The sequence below is a fragment of the Ranitomeya variabilis genome, chromosome 1, assembly GCF_051348905.1.
Source record: "Ranitomeya variabilis isolate aRanVar5 chromosome 1, aRanVar5.hap1, whole genome shotgun sequence".
In the NCBI taxonomy this organism is placed as follows: domain Eukaryota; kingdom Metazoa; phylum Chordata; class Amphibia; order Anura; family Dendrobatidae; genus Ranitomeya; species Ranitomeya variabilis.
The window spans coordinates 509,923,159-509,943,624 of record NC_135232.1 but is presented as its reverse complement, the minus strand read 5'-3'; the positions used below and the strand labels follow the sequence as shown (position 1 = coordinate 509,943,624).

Here is a 20,466-nt window from a genome sequence, read left to right as displayed (position 1 = left end):
CTTTGAGGATTAAAATGGTTGTACATGGTCTGGGAAAGATGAAAGCTTTTTTTGGACAATATATATTGTCTCCATTTAAATTTATATTAAAATGATTTTAACATTGTAAGTAGCATAACTTTAACCCTAAACAATCTGGAACTAACCTTTTGGGGTTCATGGTCTTCTTTCTTGGAGTAACCTCTTGTAAATTCATCCAAGAATGACTGGAACAAGTTGAGAACAAGCTTCACATCTTTCTCATTCTTTTCTTTAGTTAGACTACTCACAAGAAGTTGAAAGTTCTCCATAAGGTCTTTGTAGCCAGCATGAATATGGCCTTTCTAGATGAAAATTAAGGAAGGGGTGAGGAATTGGTTTCCAACAGATTTTATTATTTCACATGAATTCAATTGTCTTCTAGAATTACAATGAAGCATACGGTCACATATCTTGAATCCCTATATTTTGGCATTTAATTGACATTTGAATTGGGTTATCAAAAAGACAACTTACAGGAGAAGAATACATAGACTTGAGATTTGCTCTAAACATTTCCATGGCTCTGTAGAGAAGGCTTTCAATGGCAGATTTTTCCTGGTGTAAAGTAGTAATCTGAGTAGACAAATATAATACGTGAGTAGCGAAACAGAAATTAACACAGTTTAAAACAAAATTCTTGAATACAAGGATGAAGAAATAGGCATCATGGTAGTATCCATATTGGTCTTTCAAAGCACATATGGCCACAAATATCTCAGGGCAGATCGGATTTTAGGCTCATAATAAGACCAATAGAATGGCTCTATTGGTGATCTTGGCTAATGTCACAGACATTATGTAGTTGAACGAGGATTGCAAAACCTTTTCGGGTTACCTTTCCACCTTAACAATTAAAAAATCATGCATAATTCAGAGGCTACAGTCAAGCCTGAAGAGAAGTGACAGCAGTGTGCGTTCACTATAGTAATAGTTCCACATTTTCCATTTTTTACTAGTTTCATCTAGGACACGTGGATTTTTAGGTTATTGAACACATCTCTTTCAGCTACATGTGTTACACTATTAACAAGACACATTATATACTTAATTTGTTGGACACATTTTTTGGGGTTTCTAAGAAAAAATTAAGAAATTAAACTCAAAATAAAAACATTGACAAGTGTGAATAAATACAGTTGTGCTCAAAAGTTTACATAGCCAGGCAGAATTTTTACTTTCTTGGCCATTTTTCAGAGAATACGAATGATAACACCAAGACTTTTTCTCCATTCATGGTAAGTGGTTGGGTGAAGCCATTTATTGTCAAAATACTGTGCTGGCACCAATTGTGGACCCAGGCATTCAGCTCACTGATTCTGGTGCTTAAATCATAATGACAACCCAAAACATCCAAATCACCTTGATCAAAAGTTCACATACCCCATTTCTTAATACCATGTATTGCCCCCTCTAACATCAATGACAGCTTGAAGTCTTTTGTGGTAGTTGTGGATGAGGTTCTTTATTTTCTCAGATGGTAAAGCTGCCCACTCTACTTGACAAAAAGCCTCCAGTTCTTGTAAATTCCTGGGCTTTCTAGAATGAACTGCACGCTTGAGATCTCCCCAGAGAGGTCAGGAGACAGAGATGGCCACTAGGGTTGAGCGACCTTTAGTTTTTTAGGGTCGAGTCAGGTTTTGTGAAACCCGACTGTCTTAAAAGTTGAGTGTAATCGGCCGACCACCGTGAAAAGTCGGGTTTCGGCCGAAACACAAAACCCAATGAAGAAATTTTTTTAATATTATTTTTTAAAATCAATCTCTCTCTCGCTCTCTCAATCTCTCTCTCTCTCTCTAAACTCTTATTTTCCACATCGCTCCCAGAACGCTCATTTTACACTTTGCACATCGCTGTAATGCACGCGAAAAAAAAATGCCTGTTGTTGTGTACGCCCCCTAACACCTACGTCAGCACTCTACCGCTCCTTCATTGGCTGCAAAAATGGCGCTAAACGCGTCATACGAAACGCGACTTTCGCGCCTAGATCGCGTACCGCATGGCCGACCCCAAACAGGGATCGGGTCGGGTTTCATGAGACGCCGACTTTGCCAAAAGTCGGCGACTTATGAAAATGAACGACCCGTTTCGCTCAACCCTAATGGCCACTCTATGCTTTCTCTATACCTCCACTTTGTTCTGCTGTAGCCAATAACAGGTCGATTTAGCCTTCTGTTTTGGATCATTGTCATGTTGGAATATCCAAGTACGTCCCATGGCAGCTTCCGGGCTGATGAGTGCAAATTTGCCTCCAGTATTTGCGGATAACGTGCTGCATTTATCTTTCCCTCAACATTGACCAAGTTTCCTGTGCCTTTGTAGCTCACACATCTCCAAAATATCAGCGATCGACCTCCGTGCTTTACAGTAGGAATGGTGTTCCTTTCATCATAGGCCTTGTTGACCTCTCTCCAAATGTAACGTTTAGGGTTGTGGCCAAAAAGTTCAATTTTGTTCTCATCACTCCAAATTACCTTGATCCAGAAGTTTTGAGGCAAGTTTTGCATATTGTAGGTGGGATACTTTGTGGCATTTGCACAGTAATGGCTTTCTTCTGGCGACTCGACCATACAGCCCATTTTTTGTCAAGTACCTCCTTATTATGCATCTTGAAACAGCCACACCACTAGTTTTCAGAAAGTCTTGTATTTCAGCTGATGTTATTTGTGGGTTTTTCTTTGCATTCCAAACAATTCTCCTGGCAGTTGTAGAAGACATTTTTGTTGGTCTACAGGACCGTGGTTTTGTTTTTACAGAGCCCCTGATTTTCCATTTGTTAATCACAGTTTGAACGCTGCTGACTGGCATTATAAAATTCCTTTGAAATCTTTTTGTATCCCTTTCCTGCTTTATACAGTTCAACTACTTTTTCCTGTAGATCCGGTGACAATTCTTTTGCTTTCCCCATGACTCACAATCCAGAAACGTCAGTGGCTGAATGAAAGATGCAATTGTCACACACTGATTACAAGCAAACAGGTCACAGGTGAGGATGTTGCCTTTAGTAGCCATTCAAAACCATTTGAGTCAAGTTCAGGCCAAAATCACGAGGGTATGTGAACTTTTGATCAGGGTCATTTGGATGTTTTGGATTGTCATTATGATTTAAAGGGCCACTGTCACCCCCCTCCAGCCGTTATAAACTAAAAGAGCCACCTTGTGCAGCAGTAATGCTGCATTCTAACAAGGTGGCTCTTTTAGTTTTAGGTTCAAGTATACCCCAAATAAAGCGTTTTTATACTTAGCCACAATTCCTGTCTCTAGCCAGGGAGGCGGGTCCTCACTCCCCAGCTTGGCCAGCTCCTCTGCCGTCAATCCAATCTTCCTGCGCTTTCGGCGCCGCCCCCTCAGCGCTGTTATCGTTTCAAAACCGGCGCCTGCGCTGTGTACTGGTGTCCTGCACAGACGCAGTAAGCTCTGGCCGTCTGATGTCCCAGCCAGGCTTGCACACTGCGCCTGCGCGGGAATTGCGGCCAGCCACCTTTGGAATCCCCGCCCCGCACTGTGTTATGCATTATGCACAGTGCGGGGCGGGGATTCCAAAGGTGGCTGGCCGCAATGCCCGCGCAGGCACAGTGTGCAAGCCTGGCTGGGACATCAGACGGCCAGAGCTTACTGCGTCTGCGCAGGACACCAGTACACAGCGCAGGCGCCGGTTTTGAAACGATAACAGCGCTGAGGGGGCGGCACCGAAAGCGCAGGAAGATTGGATTGACGGCAGAGGAGCTGGCCAAGCTGGGGAGTGAGGACCCGCCTCCCTGGCTAGAGACAGGAATTGTGGCTAAGTATAAAAACGCTTTATTTGGGGTATACTTGAACCTAAAACTAAAAGAGCCACCTTGTTAGAATGCAGCATTACTGCTGCACAAGGTGGCTCTTTTAGTTTATAACGGCTGGAGGGGGGTGACAGTGGCCCTTTAAAAAGAGAAAACGCAGTAGTCTGACAATAAATGGCTTCACTAACCATGAGTGGAGAAAACGTTTTGGTGTGATCATTCATATTCTCTGAAAAAAGGCCAAGAAAGCAAAAATTCTGCCTGGTATGTAAACCTTTGAGCACAACGTTACAAGTGAAACACAAAACAGAATTAAAGTGAAGAAATACCAAAATCTAGGGGAAATTGATGACTGCATAAATGCCTATAATTCTACTGTGATATCAGAATAAACAAAACTACAGTATCTATGAAAATTAAAGTTTTCGGAGAGTGACTGCACATATGCAAACATGGAAAGTGTTGTATATCCTTTTGACATTACTTCACATGAAAGCTCTAGAGTGGTTATCCACAGAGATTCATTGATGGCATATTACTTTAAAGGAAACCTGTCAGCAGGATTGTGCACAGTAACCTACAGACAGTGTCAGGTGGGCGCATTTTTACTGATTGAAATGATGCCTTGGTTGAGGACATCCATCTTGTGATTGTTTAATCTTTTATTTTCAGTTTTGAGTTAATGATATGCTCCTGGCTCCAGGGCGGCCTTCATGCAGTGCTCTGCTTAAATATTCAAAATGAAGACTGTGAACAGGTCACCGATCCCTCAGTGAGCTGCCCCATAGTTAACATAATGATTATATACATGCTGAAAACAAACAAACAAAAAAAAACAACACACCCTTCTGCAGGCAGGCACTAGCCGTGGCATAATCACATGTGCATATAATTATCATGGTTGAGGTTATCCTGATATAAAAAGAAAAATCCTCCTCCAAGATGGTGCCCGCAGCGCCTGCGCAGTAGCAGCTATTGGTGTATATAGAGGTGACCCCATGTAACAACCCTGCTGGCATCACTGCATGGCCTCCCATCCCCCACCTGCATTACACTCAAACTCACTTACTTCTCTGGGCCTTGTTGTGACTTCTCTCTGCTGCCAGCTCCATGCTGTGTGCCTCATGTCTGCTGTTTGCTCTGTGCATGCTCTGTCTGTGTGCATAGGGGGGCGGCGCCGGCAACTCCTGTTTCTTATAGAGACTGTGTGCACCTTGCTAAGGTGTCCCTGGCCAATCGCCATGAGGCGTCCTGTATTTAAGACATCCCCACCCATTGGTGGGGGGCTGTGCAACCTACTCCCTCAGTCAGTTCTTAGCTGCTGAGGTGCCAGGCCCTGTTTCGCTTACTTCCATGTCTGCCACCCAGGGGGGCGTTGTACCCTGGTCTGTTTTCTGTGTAGCCACCCAGCGGGGCTTCGTACCCTGGCCTATGTCCGCCATCCAGAGGGGCGTCGTACCCTGGCTTGTGTCCATGTCTCTGTGCCTTGTCTCGTTCCTGACTCTGTCTTAGTGTAGTCCCGTTCCTGTGTCCGTTTATATCCCTGCCTTGGTTTCCTTTCTCTGCAGTGCGTCCTCTGTGTCTTGCTTTACTCTGCTTTCGGCTCCGCTCTCTGCTTTGCTCCTTGCTCTGCATTCTGTGACCTTGCTCTGCACTCTGTGGTTTTGTTCTCGGCTCTGCACTCTGAGTCTTGCTCTGCACTCTGACTTTGCTCTACACTCAGCTCTGCACTCTGTGGCTTTGCTCTCAGCTCTGCTCTCTGTAGCTTTGCTCTGTACTCTGACTTTGCTCTGCACTCTGTGGCCCTGCTCTGTGGCTCCGCTCAGCTCTCGCTCTGCAGCTCCGCTTCTTGTGGTTCTACCTGGCTCCGCTCCTTGCGGTTCTACTTCTCCCGCTCTTGGCTCCGCCTCCTGCGTTTCTGCACTTGGCTCCGCCTCCAGCTCTTGGCTTCGCCTCCTGCATTTCTGCACTTGGCTCCGCCTCCAGCTCTTGGCTTCGCCTCCTGCGTTTCTGCTCTTGGCTCCGCCTCCTGCTCTTGGCTCCGCCTCCTGCGTTTCTGTTCTTGGCTTTAGCTCCTGTGCTTTCGCTCTGCATCCGCTCTTGCGGTCTTTATCTACCTATTCTTAAGTCCTCGTGTCTGAACAGGTTCTTACCTGTTCTACATACCTGCCTGCAGACCGGTCCCTACCGCTACTTCCAGTGTACCTGCCTACCAGAGAGCCAGCCGTGACCGCCTGCCTGCCAGTGTCTCTGTTGTACCCGTCTGCCTGCCTGTGTCCCAGCCGTGCCCGCCTGTCTGCCAGCCGTGCCTGCTTGCCTGTTTATGTTCCATTCCCCGGTGGGATCAGCAGCCACAGCCAGACACCACCCTGGAGTGGTACCTGGTAGCTTCCTATTGCACAAGTCTGACCTCACCATCAGAGGCTCCAGCGAACACCTAGGAAGCTACTTAGTTACGCCCCTTCCAGGGAAGTTTGGTCTGTGGTCCAGTGGGGCCACGCCCACGCCTACCAGTCTGGGCGCGAGCGTGACACCCCATAGCTGCTATTGCGCAGACGGCGCCATCTTGTCTCTAGCAAGATGATGCCGCTGGCACAATAGCAGCTATTGGATCACCCCTATATACACAGATAGCTGCCACTGCGCAGGTGCCATTTTCAATTGGATTTTTTTTTTGAATATCAGGATAACCTCAACCACATTAATTACAAAGTAAACATGCGATCATGCTGCAGCGCAGGTGCCATGGCTGGCGCCTGCCTGCAGAAGGGTATGCATTGTTTTTCCAGTATGTACATATAATATTCATTATGTAAACAAGGGAGGCAGCTCATTGAGGGATCAGTGAACCTGTCAGCAGTCTTCATTATGAATACCTAATCAGACCACCACATGAAGATCCCCCCACAAGCAACAAGGGCATATCATTAACTCAAAACTGAAAATAAAGCTTAAACAACCACAAGACAGATTTCATCAACAAAGCTATCATTGTAATCAGTATAACAGCACCGACCCAACACTGCCTGTAGGTTACTGTGCACAATGCTGCTGACAGGTTCCCTTTAAGACAAGACATCAATATGAAGTTAGCAGGGGTCCAACCACAGTGATGGCTACAAACTAGTGCCAATGGCTACTGAGAATTGTTCACCACATGAATTTTGATAGCATATTGTATGCTTAATACTCCCCCATCACCGCCACCACAATTCTCTCCAGTTTTCTATTTGCTTTAATATAAATATAAAATTTAAATGTTTTCCTCCAGAGCATGGAAACAGACAGCGCTGTATTCCCATTCGCATACAACAACTAGAAAATGCATTTGAAAATAAAGTAACTTTATACCTTTTTAACCTTTTCATTGTAAACTTGTGTGTTTCATTGACTTCTTTGCATTTAATACAAGTTTTGCAAATTAAAAGCCTTGAAATTTCTAAGTAAAGCCAAAGTTAATTGCTTTCATTGCTAACTCACTTCAACCGCTAACAGAAACTTATCAATTCAATGGGTATAGGTTGCCTTACACAATTACAATAGTTTGCATTAAAGGCGGCATCTAAGATCAGCAAATAATCAGAGAAACATTCTAACCTAGAAAACAGATACACGTTAGGATAAGTAGCATTGTACTTTTTATTTCAGATCCATTTACCTTGGTAAACAAAAAATCATCAAGATGTTTTAGCTCAGTGGAGTTGGTTATTTCCCGGCACAAAGACGACTTCCATGTTTCAGACACAGTGGTGGCCTTACCAATCATAATAAAGCGACTACGAAGTTTATTGGCTGGTTCAATTGGTGCCTGCCGACTTGCCTGACCTCCAACGACTGCTCCTGTGGAACATGTTAATGCCAGTCAAACGTAAAGAAAAATGTGTCACTTCCAGAGCATTCTGTTAATCAAGAGGTCAGAGTGATTACAAATGTGCCAGATAGGATTTAACCCTTTCGCGCCAGAGTCCGTTTTCGCCTTTGTGACAAGGCCAATTTTTTCAATTCTGACCAGTGTCACTTTATGAGGTAATAACTCTTCAATGGCTCTTGGCGATTCTGAGACTGTTTTTTCCAAACATATTGCACTTCATGACAGTGGTAAATTTTGGTCAATATGATTTGTGCATACTTATGAAAATATCAGAAATTTGGAAAAAAAACCTTTGAAAATGTCACAATTTTCAAACTTAATGTTTATGCCTTTAAACCAGAGTTAAATCACATAAAATCTTAATATATATTTACCTTGTAATGTCTTCACATCCTGTTCCGTTCAGATGTGTCCGGATCCCAGAATTCCAAGCGGCGTAAGTTCACCAACCACCATATTGGGACACCTAAGTGAAGGGTGTTTCAATATGGAAACTGCTGGTGGTTCCAGGCTCTGGCGCGGTACCACAAGCGGAACACCATCACACCACACACACACTGTATATGCCGTATGCAGCATCTTGCGCGGTACCACCAGCGGAACACCGTCACACCACACACACTGTATATGCCGTACGCAGCATCTTGCGAAGTACCACCAGCGGAACACTATCACGAACACACCGCCGCGATTAGCACAAAGATGGCGGCAGTCTGATTTGCTGCGCTTGTGCGAATTCTGTGCAGGCGCATTGAATCATTCGACTGATCCCGGTGGCAGATGCGCAACGTGTCTACAGGCCGAGGAAACCGGTCACATTAAAGGGGTTTTCCCACGAACAAAAGTTCATTTTAAAAATTGTCTGTGTCAGTGTATGGAGCATACCACACCTCCTTGGCAGGGGAGGAAACAAAAGACAATACTGACATTACAGCAGGGGATCACAGTGGATTCATTTTGTTAGGTAAAATATTTCATTGACTGTTTTTAAACAATATTTTACCTCACAAAATGTATCCTCTGCGATCTCCTGCTGTAATGTCAGTATTGTCTTTTGCTTCCTCCCCTGCTCAGGAGCTGTACACAAGGGGAGGGGCGAGCGCACATAGGAAAGAGGACACACAGGGGGAAGACAGCTCAAACAAGAGAACACATAAGGGAAGAAGACAGCACAGTGGTGGAGAGCGAGAGAGAGCATACAAGGGGGAGAGCACATGGGATACACAGGTCAAAGAAGAGACCACATCACATTTGAAGTAACTTTGAGGGGTCTATATAATAGAAAATACCCAAAAGTGACACAATTCTAAAAACTGCACCTCTCAAGATGCGCAAAACCACATTCAAGAAGTTTATTAACCCTACAAGTGCTGCACAGGAATTTTTGAAATGTGGGGAAAAAATGAACTTTTAATTTTTTTTTTCCAACAAATTTTCTTCATATCCAAATTTTTTTTATTTTGACAAGGGTAACAGAACAAAATGGACCCCAAAATTTGTTGTTTAATTTATCCTGAGAACGCCAATATCCCGTATGAGGGAGAAAACCACTGTTTGGGTGTGCGGCAGGGCTCAGAAGGGAAGAAGCGCCATTTGACTTTTTGAGTGAAAAATTTGCTGGAACAGTAAGCGGATGCCATGTCGAGTTTGGAGATTCTCTCATGTGCCTAAACAGTGAAAATCCCCCACAAGTTACACCATTTCGGAAACTAGACCTCTGAGGTAACTGATTTAAATGTGTGGTGAGCAAATTGAACCCTTAGGTGCTTCACAGAAGTTTATAATGTTGAGCCATAAAAATAAAAAAATAAATACAATATTTAGTGCTAAAAAAATATTTGTGGGGAAAATTGTATTTTCATAAGGTTAACAGGAGAAATTGCACCATACAACCACATGCGCCTCACAGAATTTTATACCATTGAGCGGTGAAGAAAGAATAAATTACAATTTACCACTAAAATGTTGTTTTAGCCCAAAGTTTTAAATTTTATATCTATCTATCTATATTTTTTTTTTACAACAAAAACAAGTCAATTTTTTCCATGAGTGTGCCAATACCCTACATGTAACGGGGAAATATTTTTCAGGCACAGTGCAAAGCTCAGAAGGCAAGGAGCGCAAGATTTTACTGTTATGGTTTGCAGGTGCCATGACCCACTGTGAGAGCCCATAAGGTGCCAGAACAGCAAAACCCCCCCATAAGTGACCCCATTTTACAAACTGCACCTCTCAATGAATTCATCTTGGGGTGCAGTGATCATATTGACACCATGGGCGTGTCACAGAATGTTATGCCATTGGGGAGTGTAGACAAAATAACTACATTTTTACCATCAAAATTTTGTTTTAGCTCCAGATATTACATTCTCACACAAGAAGTGGATAAAAATGGCACCAAAATTTGTCCTACAATTTCTATTGAATGTGGCAATACCCCATATGTGGCTATATAGTGCTACTTAGTCATATGGAGAGACTCGGGAGAAATGGAGCACCATTTGCCTCCTGGACCGCAGATTTTCCTAGATCAGATTGCGGACTCCATATACAGAGCACCTAATTGCTTGAAGAGCAGAATCCCCTCTCAATGTGTGCAGTAAAATGCTGGAAATGTTCTACCAGTCCGTTGTGGGAAGCGCCATTTTTTTGCTATCATATGCAGGGGCAGGAGTGTGCAAGTATCTGATGCTAATAAGCTCAACAAACTTATCAAAAAGGCAGGCATGGTTGTTGGCCTCCATCTGGACTCTTTTGAGGAGGTAATGGAGGATAGAATTCAGAAGAAGTGTAGGGCTATAATGAACAATAATACACACCCACTATACGAGCTGTTCTTGAAACAGAAGTGCACAGTCAGCAGCCGTCTAATCCTACTAAGTTGCAAGAAGGAGAAATTCAGGAAATCGTTTGTACTTTCTACTGATATGGGGATTTATAATAATTTCCTAAGGGTGGTAGACAATAATGACTGATTGCTGGTGTACTAATGTCAATTAACAGTGACTTCTATAACCTGAACTACCCACATTTATTTGTTATGTAATGTCGGTATACTTGTGCAAGATTTGTGTCTTAATATTTTATGTACTGCTGTTTGTATTGCTGCTGTAATACCGTAATTTCTCCCGGGAGCAATAAAATGTATCGTATCGTACTGTAAGTGACCACATTTTGGAAATTATACCCCTTTGGGGAATTTATCTACAGGTTTAGTGACGATTGTGACTCCATGGGTATTTTCCAGAAACAAGCAGCAATGAATGTTGCCGAGTGAAAATTGCAAACTACCGTTGTAGAGACCAGTACGGTATAGTGACCAGTACATTATACCCAACCTGTGCTCCTGGAGGCATGCACCCGTAAGTTTGTGTTCGCTTTGGCGATCCATACTGCAAGTGACGTCACTAGTAGGAGGAGCTCAGCGGCCATTTTTTTTTTTTTTTTTTTTTCTATCCTCGTGGTTCTCCAGGAAACGCTACCGGCCGGAGCGCTCCTGGTCCCGCGAGTGCGCCCTACCTTCGGGCACAACCAGTGCCGCAACCCTAGACATCCAGGCAGTCTTACCTTCAAGGATCCACCGCCAGTACAGTCCCACAGCTGGAGACGGACAGGGCCGCACCCCCGGATACCTGCAGCCTGGAAGCAGCACGCCGCAGCGTCTCATACACTTAGGTGAGCAGGCAGCTTCTATTGGTTCTATTGGTTTTATGGTGATGTGATGGTATATCTATAAGGTGTACAGTTGGGTGATTTATTGTATTGGCTACTGATTGATTGTTGCCACCACTGTCCCTTAAGCGAAGGAGTATCATTACTCTGCTTGGGACATTCCATTCCTTACTTTGGACTTAGGATTTCTCCAGCACTGTCTATCCTTTTCTCCTCAAAGCGCGGGTCTGCTCTAGTTTTTATTTAGAGATACAATATCTTGATTTTTTTTTATTATTTTGGATTTTTAAAAAAAAATATTTTTATTACTAATATTATTTTTTTTACTTTTTTCTAACTTTTTACATTGTCCCACTATGGGACAAAGCAGCAGCAACAGCATCCCCATGCTGTATAAACTGTTAGCTCTGCACTGACAGACAAACGTGCTCATCATGCACTGGGCATGATGAGCAACTTTTCTAGGTCTGGTGACCCGGATGTCATCAGCTAAGGAGTCTAGTTTCCAAAAAGGTGTCACTTGTGGTGAGGTTTCCACTGTTTAAGCATATCAAACGCTACGTGGCGTCCGCTACATTATTCCAGCAAATTTTGCATTCAAAGAGTCAAATGGCGCACCTTCCCTACCAAGCCCTGCAGTGTGCTTAAACAGTAGTTATCCTCCACATATTGGGCATCAATGTACTCGGGAGAAATTGCACAACAAATTGTATGGTGCAATTTTTCCTGTTACCATAATGAAAATGCAAAATTTGGAGCTGAAACACATTTCCTTATCGCTTCATTGAGGGTCACAGGTAACCGTGGATGCATGCTGCTGTCGCTAGGAGGCTGACACTAGGCAAAAAAAAAAAAAAAGGAATTGGCTCCTCAGCAGTACACACTTACCGACTGGCACAAAGCTCGTAAGTTTAAGCTTAGTGTCAGTAGGAGGCAGACCTGGATTTGATCCCAGAACCGTCTCTTCCTTTTCAGGTCACTTATTGTGTATTATTAATCTTTTACCTTTCCTTTCTCACAATTCTTCACAGGGGAACAGGGTGTAAAGTCTCACCCTGAATTCCCGCGCACGAGCGATCGAGAGAATAGTGTGGCGTCACACACATTGTACACGCTCAGCCCACTAGGCAGGACCTTCTACCCAGTCACTTTCCAGTGCCCCAGAGTGATTCTTGGTGGCCAGTCCTTGCCTGTTCCCCACCACAGCCCCCTCCTCTGAGCGGGCCAGGCAGAAGATGGTGGTCACGTTTCAGGCAACTTTTCCCCTTCCCTTAGGAGTCGACACAGTTTTTTGCACCATCAAGGACCATGGCGATGTGGGAAGGAGGACGCATTTGTCGTTACCAGGAAGCCCCCATTTTTCAAAGGAGCGCCCCTGATGCAACCTGCTCAAAAGCAGAGAAAGAGTCAGGACTCAAATCAAAAAGGTACTGTCTTTCTTCTCCATGGCGAAAGAGGTGCATTGGTGGTCCCTTCCAATGCTCTGCTTTACAGGTGCCATTTTTAATATAGTACCTGCTCTGGCATACCTCTCCAGCCTGCTTCAACAAGCGGCAATCTTCAGCACACTTTATCTTCCCCAATCAGTACACAGGTACCATTCTTCACTGCCTTGTACATGCCAACCCGTTGGTTTGGGCAATCAGCGGTGAGACTTGTGCACACGCCCTGCCTCTCTGCCTATCGGACGGAGGTGTTGGCTTATGCGCTGACCATTGCAGCAAACCCTGCTCGGGCCCACTTCTTCCATGCTTCTGCCCTGTCAGTCTGCAGCAGTTCCAGCCACAGCTCCAGTCTTCACCCCGCAGTACTTCTCCGCACAGCGCTGATTAAGCGATTAAGAACACCAAACCAGCACTCCCCCCCCCCCCCCAGAGCAGTGCTAAATAAGCCTCCTTCTCCAGGACTGGGTAGGCTCTGCCCAGGTGGCTTTTCTCTCTCCTTTTTTGCTAGGTGCCATCTTCAGCAATATTATACAGGCCTTTACATATGTCCAGACCTAGGGAGCCTCTCTCCCACCCCTACCCCACAAACATTCACCACACCTGTGTCATCTGTAAGAAGTGGCCCACAGGTCAGACCTCGGCCTTCTGCCAAACTTGCACCTTGTCTTTCTACCATGCTGGCATCACAGGAATCCCTCGCCGTCTGGAACGAAAGCACATCCCCGTCCCCCGGAGTGAGCTGTTGCCATTTCTAAGTCAGTGTCTGACCTAGCTAGAGTATCTCAGTCCCTGGTCCAGGTCCCGTCTACCGCCACCAGTGCCCTCCACACCACTCAGAAGGACAGATCAAGAGTTAGGTTTAAGAAGCGGACAAACTCAAGCTCCTTGTCCATATCTCCATCCACATCCCCAGGATGCCCTCGGTATCCCACACCTCCTTCCCTGAGTCTGCCCTGGGATCTGACCCAGACTAGGTCAGATTGAGAGCCCAACGAGGGTCAAACCACCACGATCCAGGATATGGTTGACTGTCTCATATTGGCAGTTAACCAGACCTTTAATGTTAAGGAGAACAAGGGTTCTCTTCTGGAAGACGCCGTCTCGTTAAAGAGGGTGAAACATCCTTCCTGGTCGTTTTCCAAACAAAGTTTTGGGAGGATATTTTTGAAGCACTGAACATCCAAAAAACAAAAAAACAAACAAAAAAAACAAACACGTTTCTCAGGTAGAAAACAGATGGATATTTTATATGCCTTTAATCCTGATCTCGTTAGTAAGTGGTCAACGTCACCGGCCATTGATTCACCCGTTTCCCGCCCGTCCACCAAAACAGTGCTCTCGCTTCACGATGGCTCCTCCTTCAAGGATTCCACTGATTGACAAGTCGAGACTCTAGCCAAATCAGCTTTCGAGGCAGACGGCGCATTTCTCTGGCCAGCATTTGGTTCCACGTTGGTAGCCACATCAGTTTTCACCTCTGCAAAGCTCATCCGGCAGAACATACTATCATCCACCTCCTGGCCTTGCAGACCAGATTGTCCATGCAGGGAAGTACTTGCTCACCGCATCCCTGGATGCTGCCGAGTGTTCTACACGTGTTGCTAGCAATATCATAGCTATTTGGAGAATTCCCTGGCTCAAGGCCTGGAATGTGGATTCGGCTTCCAAGAAATCTCTTACTAACTTTCCTTTCCAGGGTTCTAGACAGTTTGGCGCTAAAGTTACTTTCCATCCCCAGGGGCCTCTTCCCAACAGGACTGGAAGCAGGGGAGACAAACAGTCATTTTAAGCTTGCCCCTAAGTGGCGCCCAGGGGGACGATCCTCAAAGTCCTTTGGGTCCCGCTCCAATAGGTTCTCTTCACCACAATGAGTTATGCCCACCTGGGACTTCTCTCAGGGCAGGTGGCCATCCTCTTCTGTTCTGGGAAGTGTGGCTATGCGTGGTCGATGACTTAGGTCAGAGAGGTAGTGATTTCCGGCTACAAAATAGAATTTTCTTCCCCCTCCGGGAAGCATTTCTTCATGTCTTACTTGCCAAAGCTTCCAGGCTCAGGTCCTAGGCTTCTTTCAAGCCATCTCCTCCAAACAGGAGTCATCATACCCATTCCCCCTCTGAACGCTTTTCATGGTTTTTAGGCTAGGTTCACATTGCGTTAATGGGTGTCCGCTAGTGGACTCCGTTACATGGCGCAATTGTCGCAATTAACGCTATGTAACGGGTCCGTTAGCGCACCCATTGACCGCAATGTGCTAACGGGTCGCCAACGCATCGCTGGACGCATGCCATTTTTGGCATGCGCTAGCGATGTCCGTTATTTTCGGACGGACCTCGAACGCTGCTTGCAGCGTCCGAGGTCCGTTCCTCCCTAGCGCAGATCGGGCATCTGCGCTAGCGGGATTGCCAAACGCGATCCCTTTTGGGACATTGCGTTAGCGCAATCCGCTAGCGTATGCGCTAAACGGATTGCCCTAACGCAATGTGAACCTAGCCTTATACCAACCTTTTTGTTGTCCCAAGGAAGGACGGCTCTCTCCATCCGATACTTGACGTCAAGCGTCTAAAATCGACAAGTACGTCTCCATCGCTTCAGAATGGAGTCTCTCCGCTCGGTAGTTGCTGCGATGGAACCAGAATTGTTTCTCTGCTTGATGAACATTCAGGACGCATACCTAAACATCCAGGTTTGTGCAACGCAGGTATTCCTCAGATTCGAGGTTAAGGGAGAACACTATCAATTCACAGCTATCCCCTTCGGCCTGACTACTGCTCCCAGGGTGTTCATGAAGGTGATGGCAACTGGCATGGCCATCCTGCGATCCAGGGGCAAAGGGATTATCCTTTACCTGGATGATCTTTTAATCAAGGGGCCGTCCTTCCGTGACTGTTGTCAGAGTCTCCAGATAATAATCTTTATTTAATAATCTTTATTTTTATATAGCGCTAACATATTTCGCAACGCATTACAGATGGCACACATTATCATTGCTGTCCCCGATGGGGCTCACAATCTAAATTCCCTATCAGTATGTCTTTGGAATGTGGGAGAAAACCGGAGAACCTGGAGGAAAGCCACGCAAACATGGGGAGAACATACAAACTCCTTGCAGATGTTGTCCTTGGTGGGATTTTAACCCAGGACTCCAGCACTACAAAGCTGCAGTGCTTACCACTGAGCCACCGTGCTAACCCAGATCACCCTGGACACTCTTGCCAGTCTTGGCTAGATAGTCAACACAGCAAAGTCTTCACTAATTCCAGCTCAATGATTAGTATTCCTGTGCACATTGTTAGACACTGCCCGTGCCAAAGTCTTTCTCCAAGAGAAAAAGATCTTGCCTCTCAAAGTGGGGATCCACTCTCTGAAGTGCTCATCTTCTCATCTCCTTCATCTCTGCATGAGTGTGCTGGGAAAGATGATTGTTTCCATGGATGCCGTGCCCTTTGGCTAGTTCCATACCCTTTATCTGGCCCTCCTGTCGGCGTGGGTCAAGAAGATCTTGTCCTTGGACCATCCCATTATACTACTCCCTCAAGTGAGGCAGTCATTGACATGGTGAATCCTTCCTTCATCTATTCGTCTTGGAAGATTACTGTATTTCTCCCTCTCCATTGGAAGGTCGTCACAACCAATGCCAGTCTCCTTGGCTGGGGAGCAGTCTTCCTGCATCACACACCCCAGGGTCGCTGGAGCTCTTGAGAAGTTTTCCTGCCAATCAATCTCCTGTAGATCAGGGCAATCTACCTCTCTCTTCTCCACTGGCAGGATCTCCTGGTAGGTCATCCGGTTCTCATCCAATCAGACAATGCTACGGCTGTGGAGTATATAAACCACCAGTGAGCAACACGCAGTAGATCCATTCTGGTAGAGGTCTATAGGATCCTAGATTGGGCTGAGAAACAAGTAACGGCAATCTCAGCAGTTGTGGACAGTTGGGCGGCTGAGTTATAAAATCATCAGGGCCTCGCCTCGGGCGAATGGTCTCTTACCTCCGATGTGTTTGATCAGATTGGTCAGAGATAGGGTACCTCCGATGTCGATTTGATGGCATCTCAAATGAATTCCAAGGTACCTCGTTTTGAAACAAGGTCCAGCGACCCTCTGGTGATCGGTCAGGATGCCCTGGTCCTGTCATGGTCTCGCTTTCAGCTCTGTTTCCTCTTCCCACCTCTTCCATTGATCCCGAGAGTCACCAAGAAAATCAAGTCAGAAGGAGTACCCGTAATCCTGGTAGCCCCACATTGGCCCAGACGGGCCTGGTACGCAGAGCTAGTAAACATGCTTGCAGACACTCCCTGGAAACTTCCAGACCGCCCAGATCTCCTTTCGCTTGGTCCCTTCTTCCACCAGAATTCTCAGGTCTCTTAAATTAATGGCATGGCTGTTGATGTCGCCGTTCTGTAGGAAGCAGGATTTTCATTTCAGGTCATACAGACCATGATCAGCATGAGAAAGCCAGTTCTGGCATTTATCATAAGACATGGAGGGCCTATTTTTGTTGGTATTAGGACAATCAGTCCACTCATGTCTTCTTCACTCCCATCCATCCTGGCTTTTCTCCAGTCTGGCCTCGATGCCAGTCTCTCTCTCAGTACTCTCAAAGGCCAGATCTCCGCACTCTCAATTCTTTTTCAGAAAGATTTGGCCTCTCGTCCCCAAGGGTGTTGCTCATCTGGCCCCACCTTATCGCCCAACGGTTGACCAGTGAGATCTTAATTTGATCTTAAGCACCCTTCAAAAATCTTTGTTCAAGCCCATTCAGGATATTACGACTTCACTTCTCTCCTGTAAGGTTGCCTTTTCGGTAGCCATCACGTTTATCAGAGGAGTCTCAGAGCTGACAGCTCTCTTGTCGTTCTCTATTCCTCACTCCCCATCAGGACAAGGTGGTCCTCAGATCAGTCAATTTGTTCTTTTTAAAGGTGGTCTCCTCCTTCCACATCAATGAGGATATCGTCATGGACCTAGTCAGAGCTCTTCGTTTCTACCTCTCTAGGATCGCTCCTTTCCGGCGCACTGACGCTTTGTCATCGCTGAAGGTAGTCATAAGGGTCTTCCTGCTTCAAAATCTACCTCCGCTTGCTGGATTAGTTTGGCTATTCTGGAGGAATATCTGGTTAAAGACAGACCACCCCCTCCAGGTGTAAGAGCTCACTCCACCTGGACCGTTCACCACCAGGCCTCTGCATTTCAGATTTGCAAGGCAGCTACCTGTCTTCCCTTCACACTTTCGTGAGGTTTTACCGAGTACATACCTACGCTTCGATTTATGCCAGCCTTGGAAGAAAGGTCCTAATTTGAGTTAATCTATTCCCTCCCTTCGAACTGGTTTAGGACATCTCATGGTTACCTATGTCTTCCAATGAAACGATAAATAAGGATTTTTGGTACTCACCGTAAAATCACTTTCTTGGAGCCTTCATTGAGGAACACAGCACCCTCCCTGGTTTGTGCCTATGTTGGGCCTTTATGCCTGTGTTGAGCCTGTTTATGAATTGTCCTGTGGTTGCTTCCACTGCTTTTTACACTAACTGACGAGCTTGGTGCCAGTCGGTGGGTGTATACTGTTGAGGAGGAGCCAATTTTTTATTTTGTTTTTTAAGGGAAAAATTATTTTTTTTATTTTCACAGCTTAAAAGTTATTAACTTCTGTGATTCACCTGGAGGTTAAAGGGGCTCATCATACATCTAGAAAAGTTCCCTAAGGGGTCCAAAATGGTGTCACTTGTGGGGAGTTTCCACTGTTTAGGCACATCAGGGGCTCTCCAAACACGACATGGCCTCTGCTAATTATAGCAGCAAATTTTATATTAAAAAAGTCAAATGGCGCTCCTTCCCAACAGAGCCCTGCCGTGCGCCCAGATAGTTGTTCCCCCCTCAAACATGGGGCATTGGCACGCTTGGGAGAAATAAAAAAAAAAAAAAAAAAAAAAAAAAAAATGTATGGACTTTCTCCTATTATCCTTGTGAAAGGAAAACATTGGGACCAAGGGAAAATTTGTGTGAAAAAAAAAAGCTAAATGTTTATTTTTTCCTTCTACATTTCATTACATTCCTGTGAAGCACTAGAAGGGTTAATAAACTTATTGAATGTGGTTTTGAGCACGTTGACGGGTGCAGTTTTTAGAATGGTGTCAGTTTGGGTTATTTTTTGTCATATATGCCCATGTAGGAAAAAGGAGAAAAAGCTGGTCAACTTTTCACTCTTACAACTATATAATATAAAAAAATTATGTTTCAAAAATAGTGCTGATGTAAAGTAGACACGTGTAAAATGTTATTTATAAACTATTAAAAGTTAGAAAATTGCAAAAGTTTCGCCAAATTTCCAATTTTTTTTCACAAATGAACGCAAGTCATGTCAAAGAAATCAGTCTCAGAATCACCAGGATCCGTTGAAGAGTTTCAGAGTTAAGAGCTATTTACCGTATTAGTTTTACTATAAGATGCACCGGACCATAAGACGTAAATAGGAAAAAACTATATATTTTTTTTAATAAGATGGGGGGTCCGTCTTGATGCATAGCTTGGTTGCAGAAGAAACTTGTGAGTAGATTATATGGGGTGATTCAACTTTTATCTACACACAACATGAGGTACATGAATCAGCTTCTTAATACAGCATAACAGGAAGTCTAAATGACCTTTTACCAGAGAGAAAGTGAAACCAAAGTACACCAAGTATATGCATTACATTCAACTAAGCATATAACAGTAACAACATCGCCATCTACTGTCAGAAAAGTGTAAACTCCTCCTGCACACAAGTCTGTATCTGTTGCATATCTGCCAACACCCTTTCTCAACAGTAAGGACCTTTTCAGTTAAGCCTAATTTCTTCATCAGTCTCTGATGTCTTTCAGCATTCAATGCCTTTGTGAAATTATCTGCTGTCATATCTTCAGTTGGGCAGTACTCTAGTTTAGGATTCCTTGTTCTTGGTGATCTCTCAAGAAGTGAAACTTCACATCAATGTGTTTAGTTCTTGGATTAACTCTTTCCAACTGAGCAAGAACTAGACATCCTTGAATGTCCTCATACCTCTTTGATGGTCCCAATTGTTGTTGTCCTAAGCAGTTGTCTTAACCGTAGAACTTCTTGACTGGCATGTGCCGTGGCGACATTCTGCTTCTGTCGACGACAGTGTTATTGTCGTTTGTTTCTTACTAGTCCAACTAATTGGTTCGCCTGAGAGCAAGAAAAGATAGCCACTGGGAGATTTTCTGTCAATTGGATCTCCAGCCCAGTCTGCATCAACGTATCCGGTTAAAATGCATTTCTCACTTGCAAGTAGTTTCAGTTTAACACTCCTAGTCCCTTTCAAGTAACAGATTACTCTCTTCACTGCATTCCAATCCATTTTGTTTGGCTTTGTCACCTTCCTGCTCAAAATTCCCACTGCTGCTGCAATATCTGGCCTTGTAACAGTCGCAAGGTATAGGGATTTTTGTGTACTCACCGTAAAAGCCTTTTCTCCGAGCCAATCATTGGGGGGGCACAGGACCATGGGTGTTATGCTGCTGCCACTAGGAGTACACTAAGTGAACACATAAAAAAATTAACTCCTCCTCTGCAGTATACACCCTCTGGCTAAGATTGAACCAGTTCGGCAGCAAAGCAGTAGGAGCAATAAACAAAAGACAATAAACTATGTCAAAACCGAAGGACTAACAACAAGCCAATA

The 20,466-nt window shown here is 44.8% G+C and overlaps 1 protein-coding gene across 7 annotated transcripts in view; it reads right to left on the bottom strand.

The window, feature by feature from the left end:
• The window catches only part of MYO9B (myosin IXB), a 343,844-nt gene that overhangs the window by 73,266 nt on the left and 250,112 nt on the right, over positions 1-20,466 (bottom strand). For all 7 annotated transcript variants that reach the window (XM_077253219.1, XM_077253192.1, XM_077253210.1 and 4 more), the window contains 3 exons: positions 7,453-7,634; positions 496-594; positions 147-323 (listed from right to left, as the gene is read on the bottom strand). In XM_077253219.1, the coding sequence (XP_077109334.1) occupies positions 147-323; positions 496-594; positions 7,453-7,634 (458 nt within the window). The remainder of the gene's footprint in view (positions 1-146; positions 324-495; positions 595-7,452; positions 7,635-20,466) is intronic.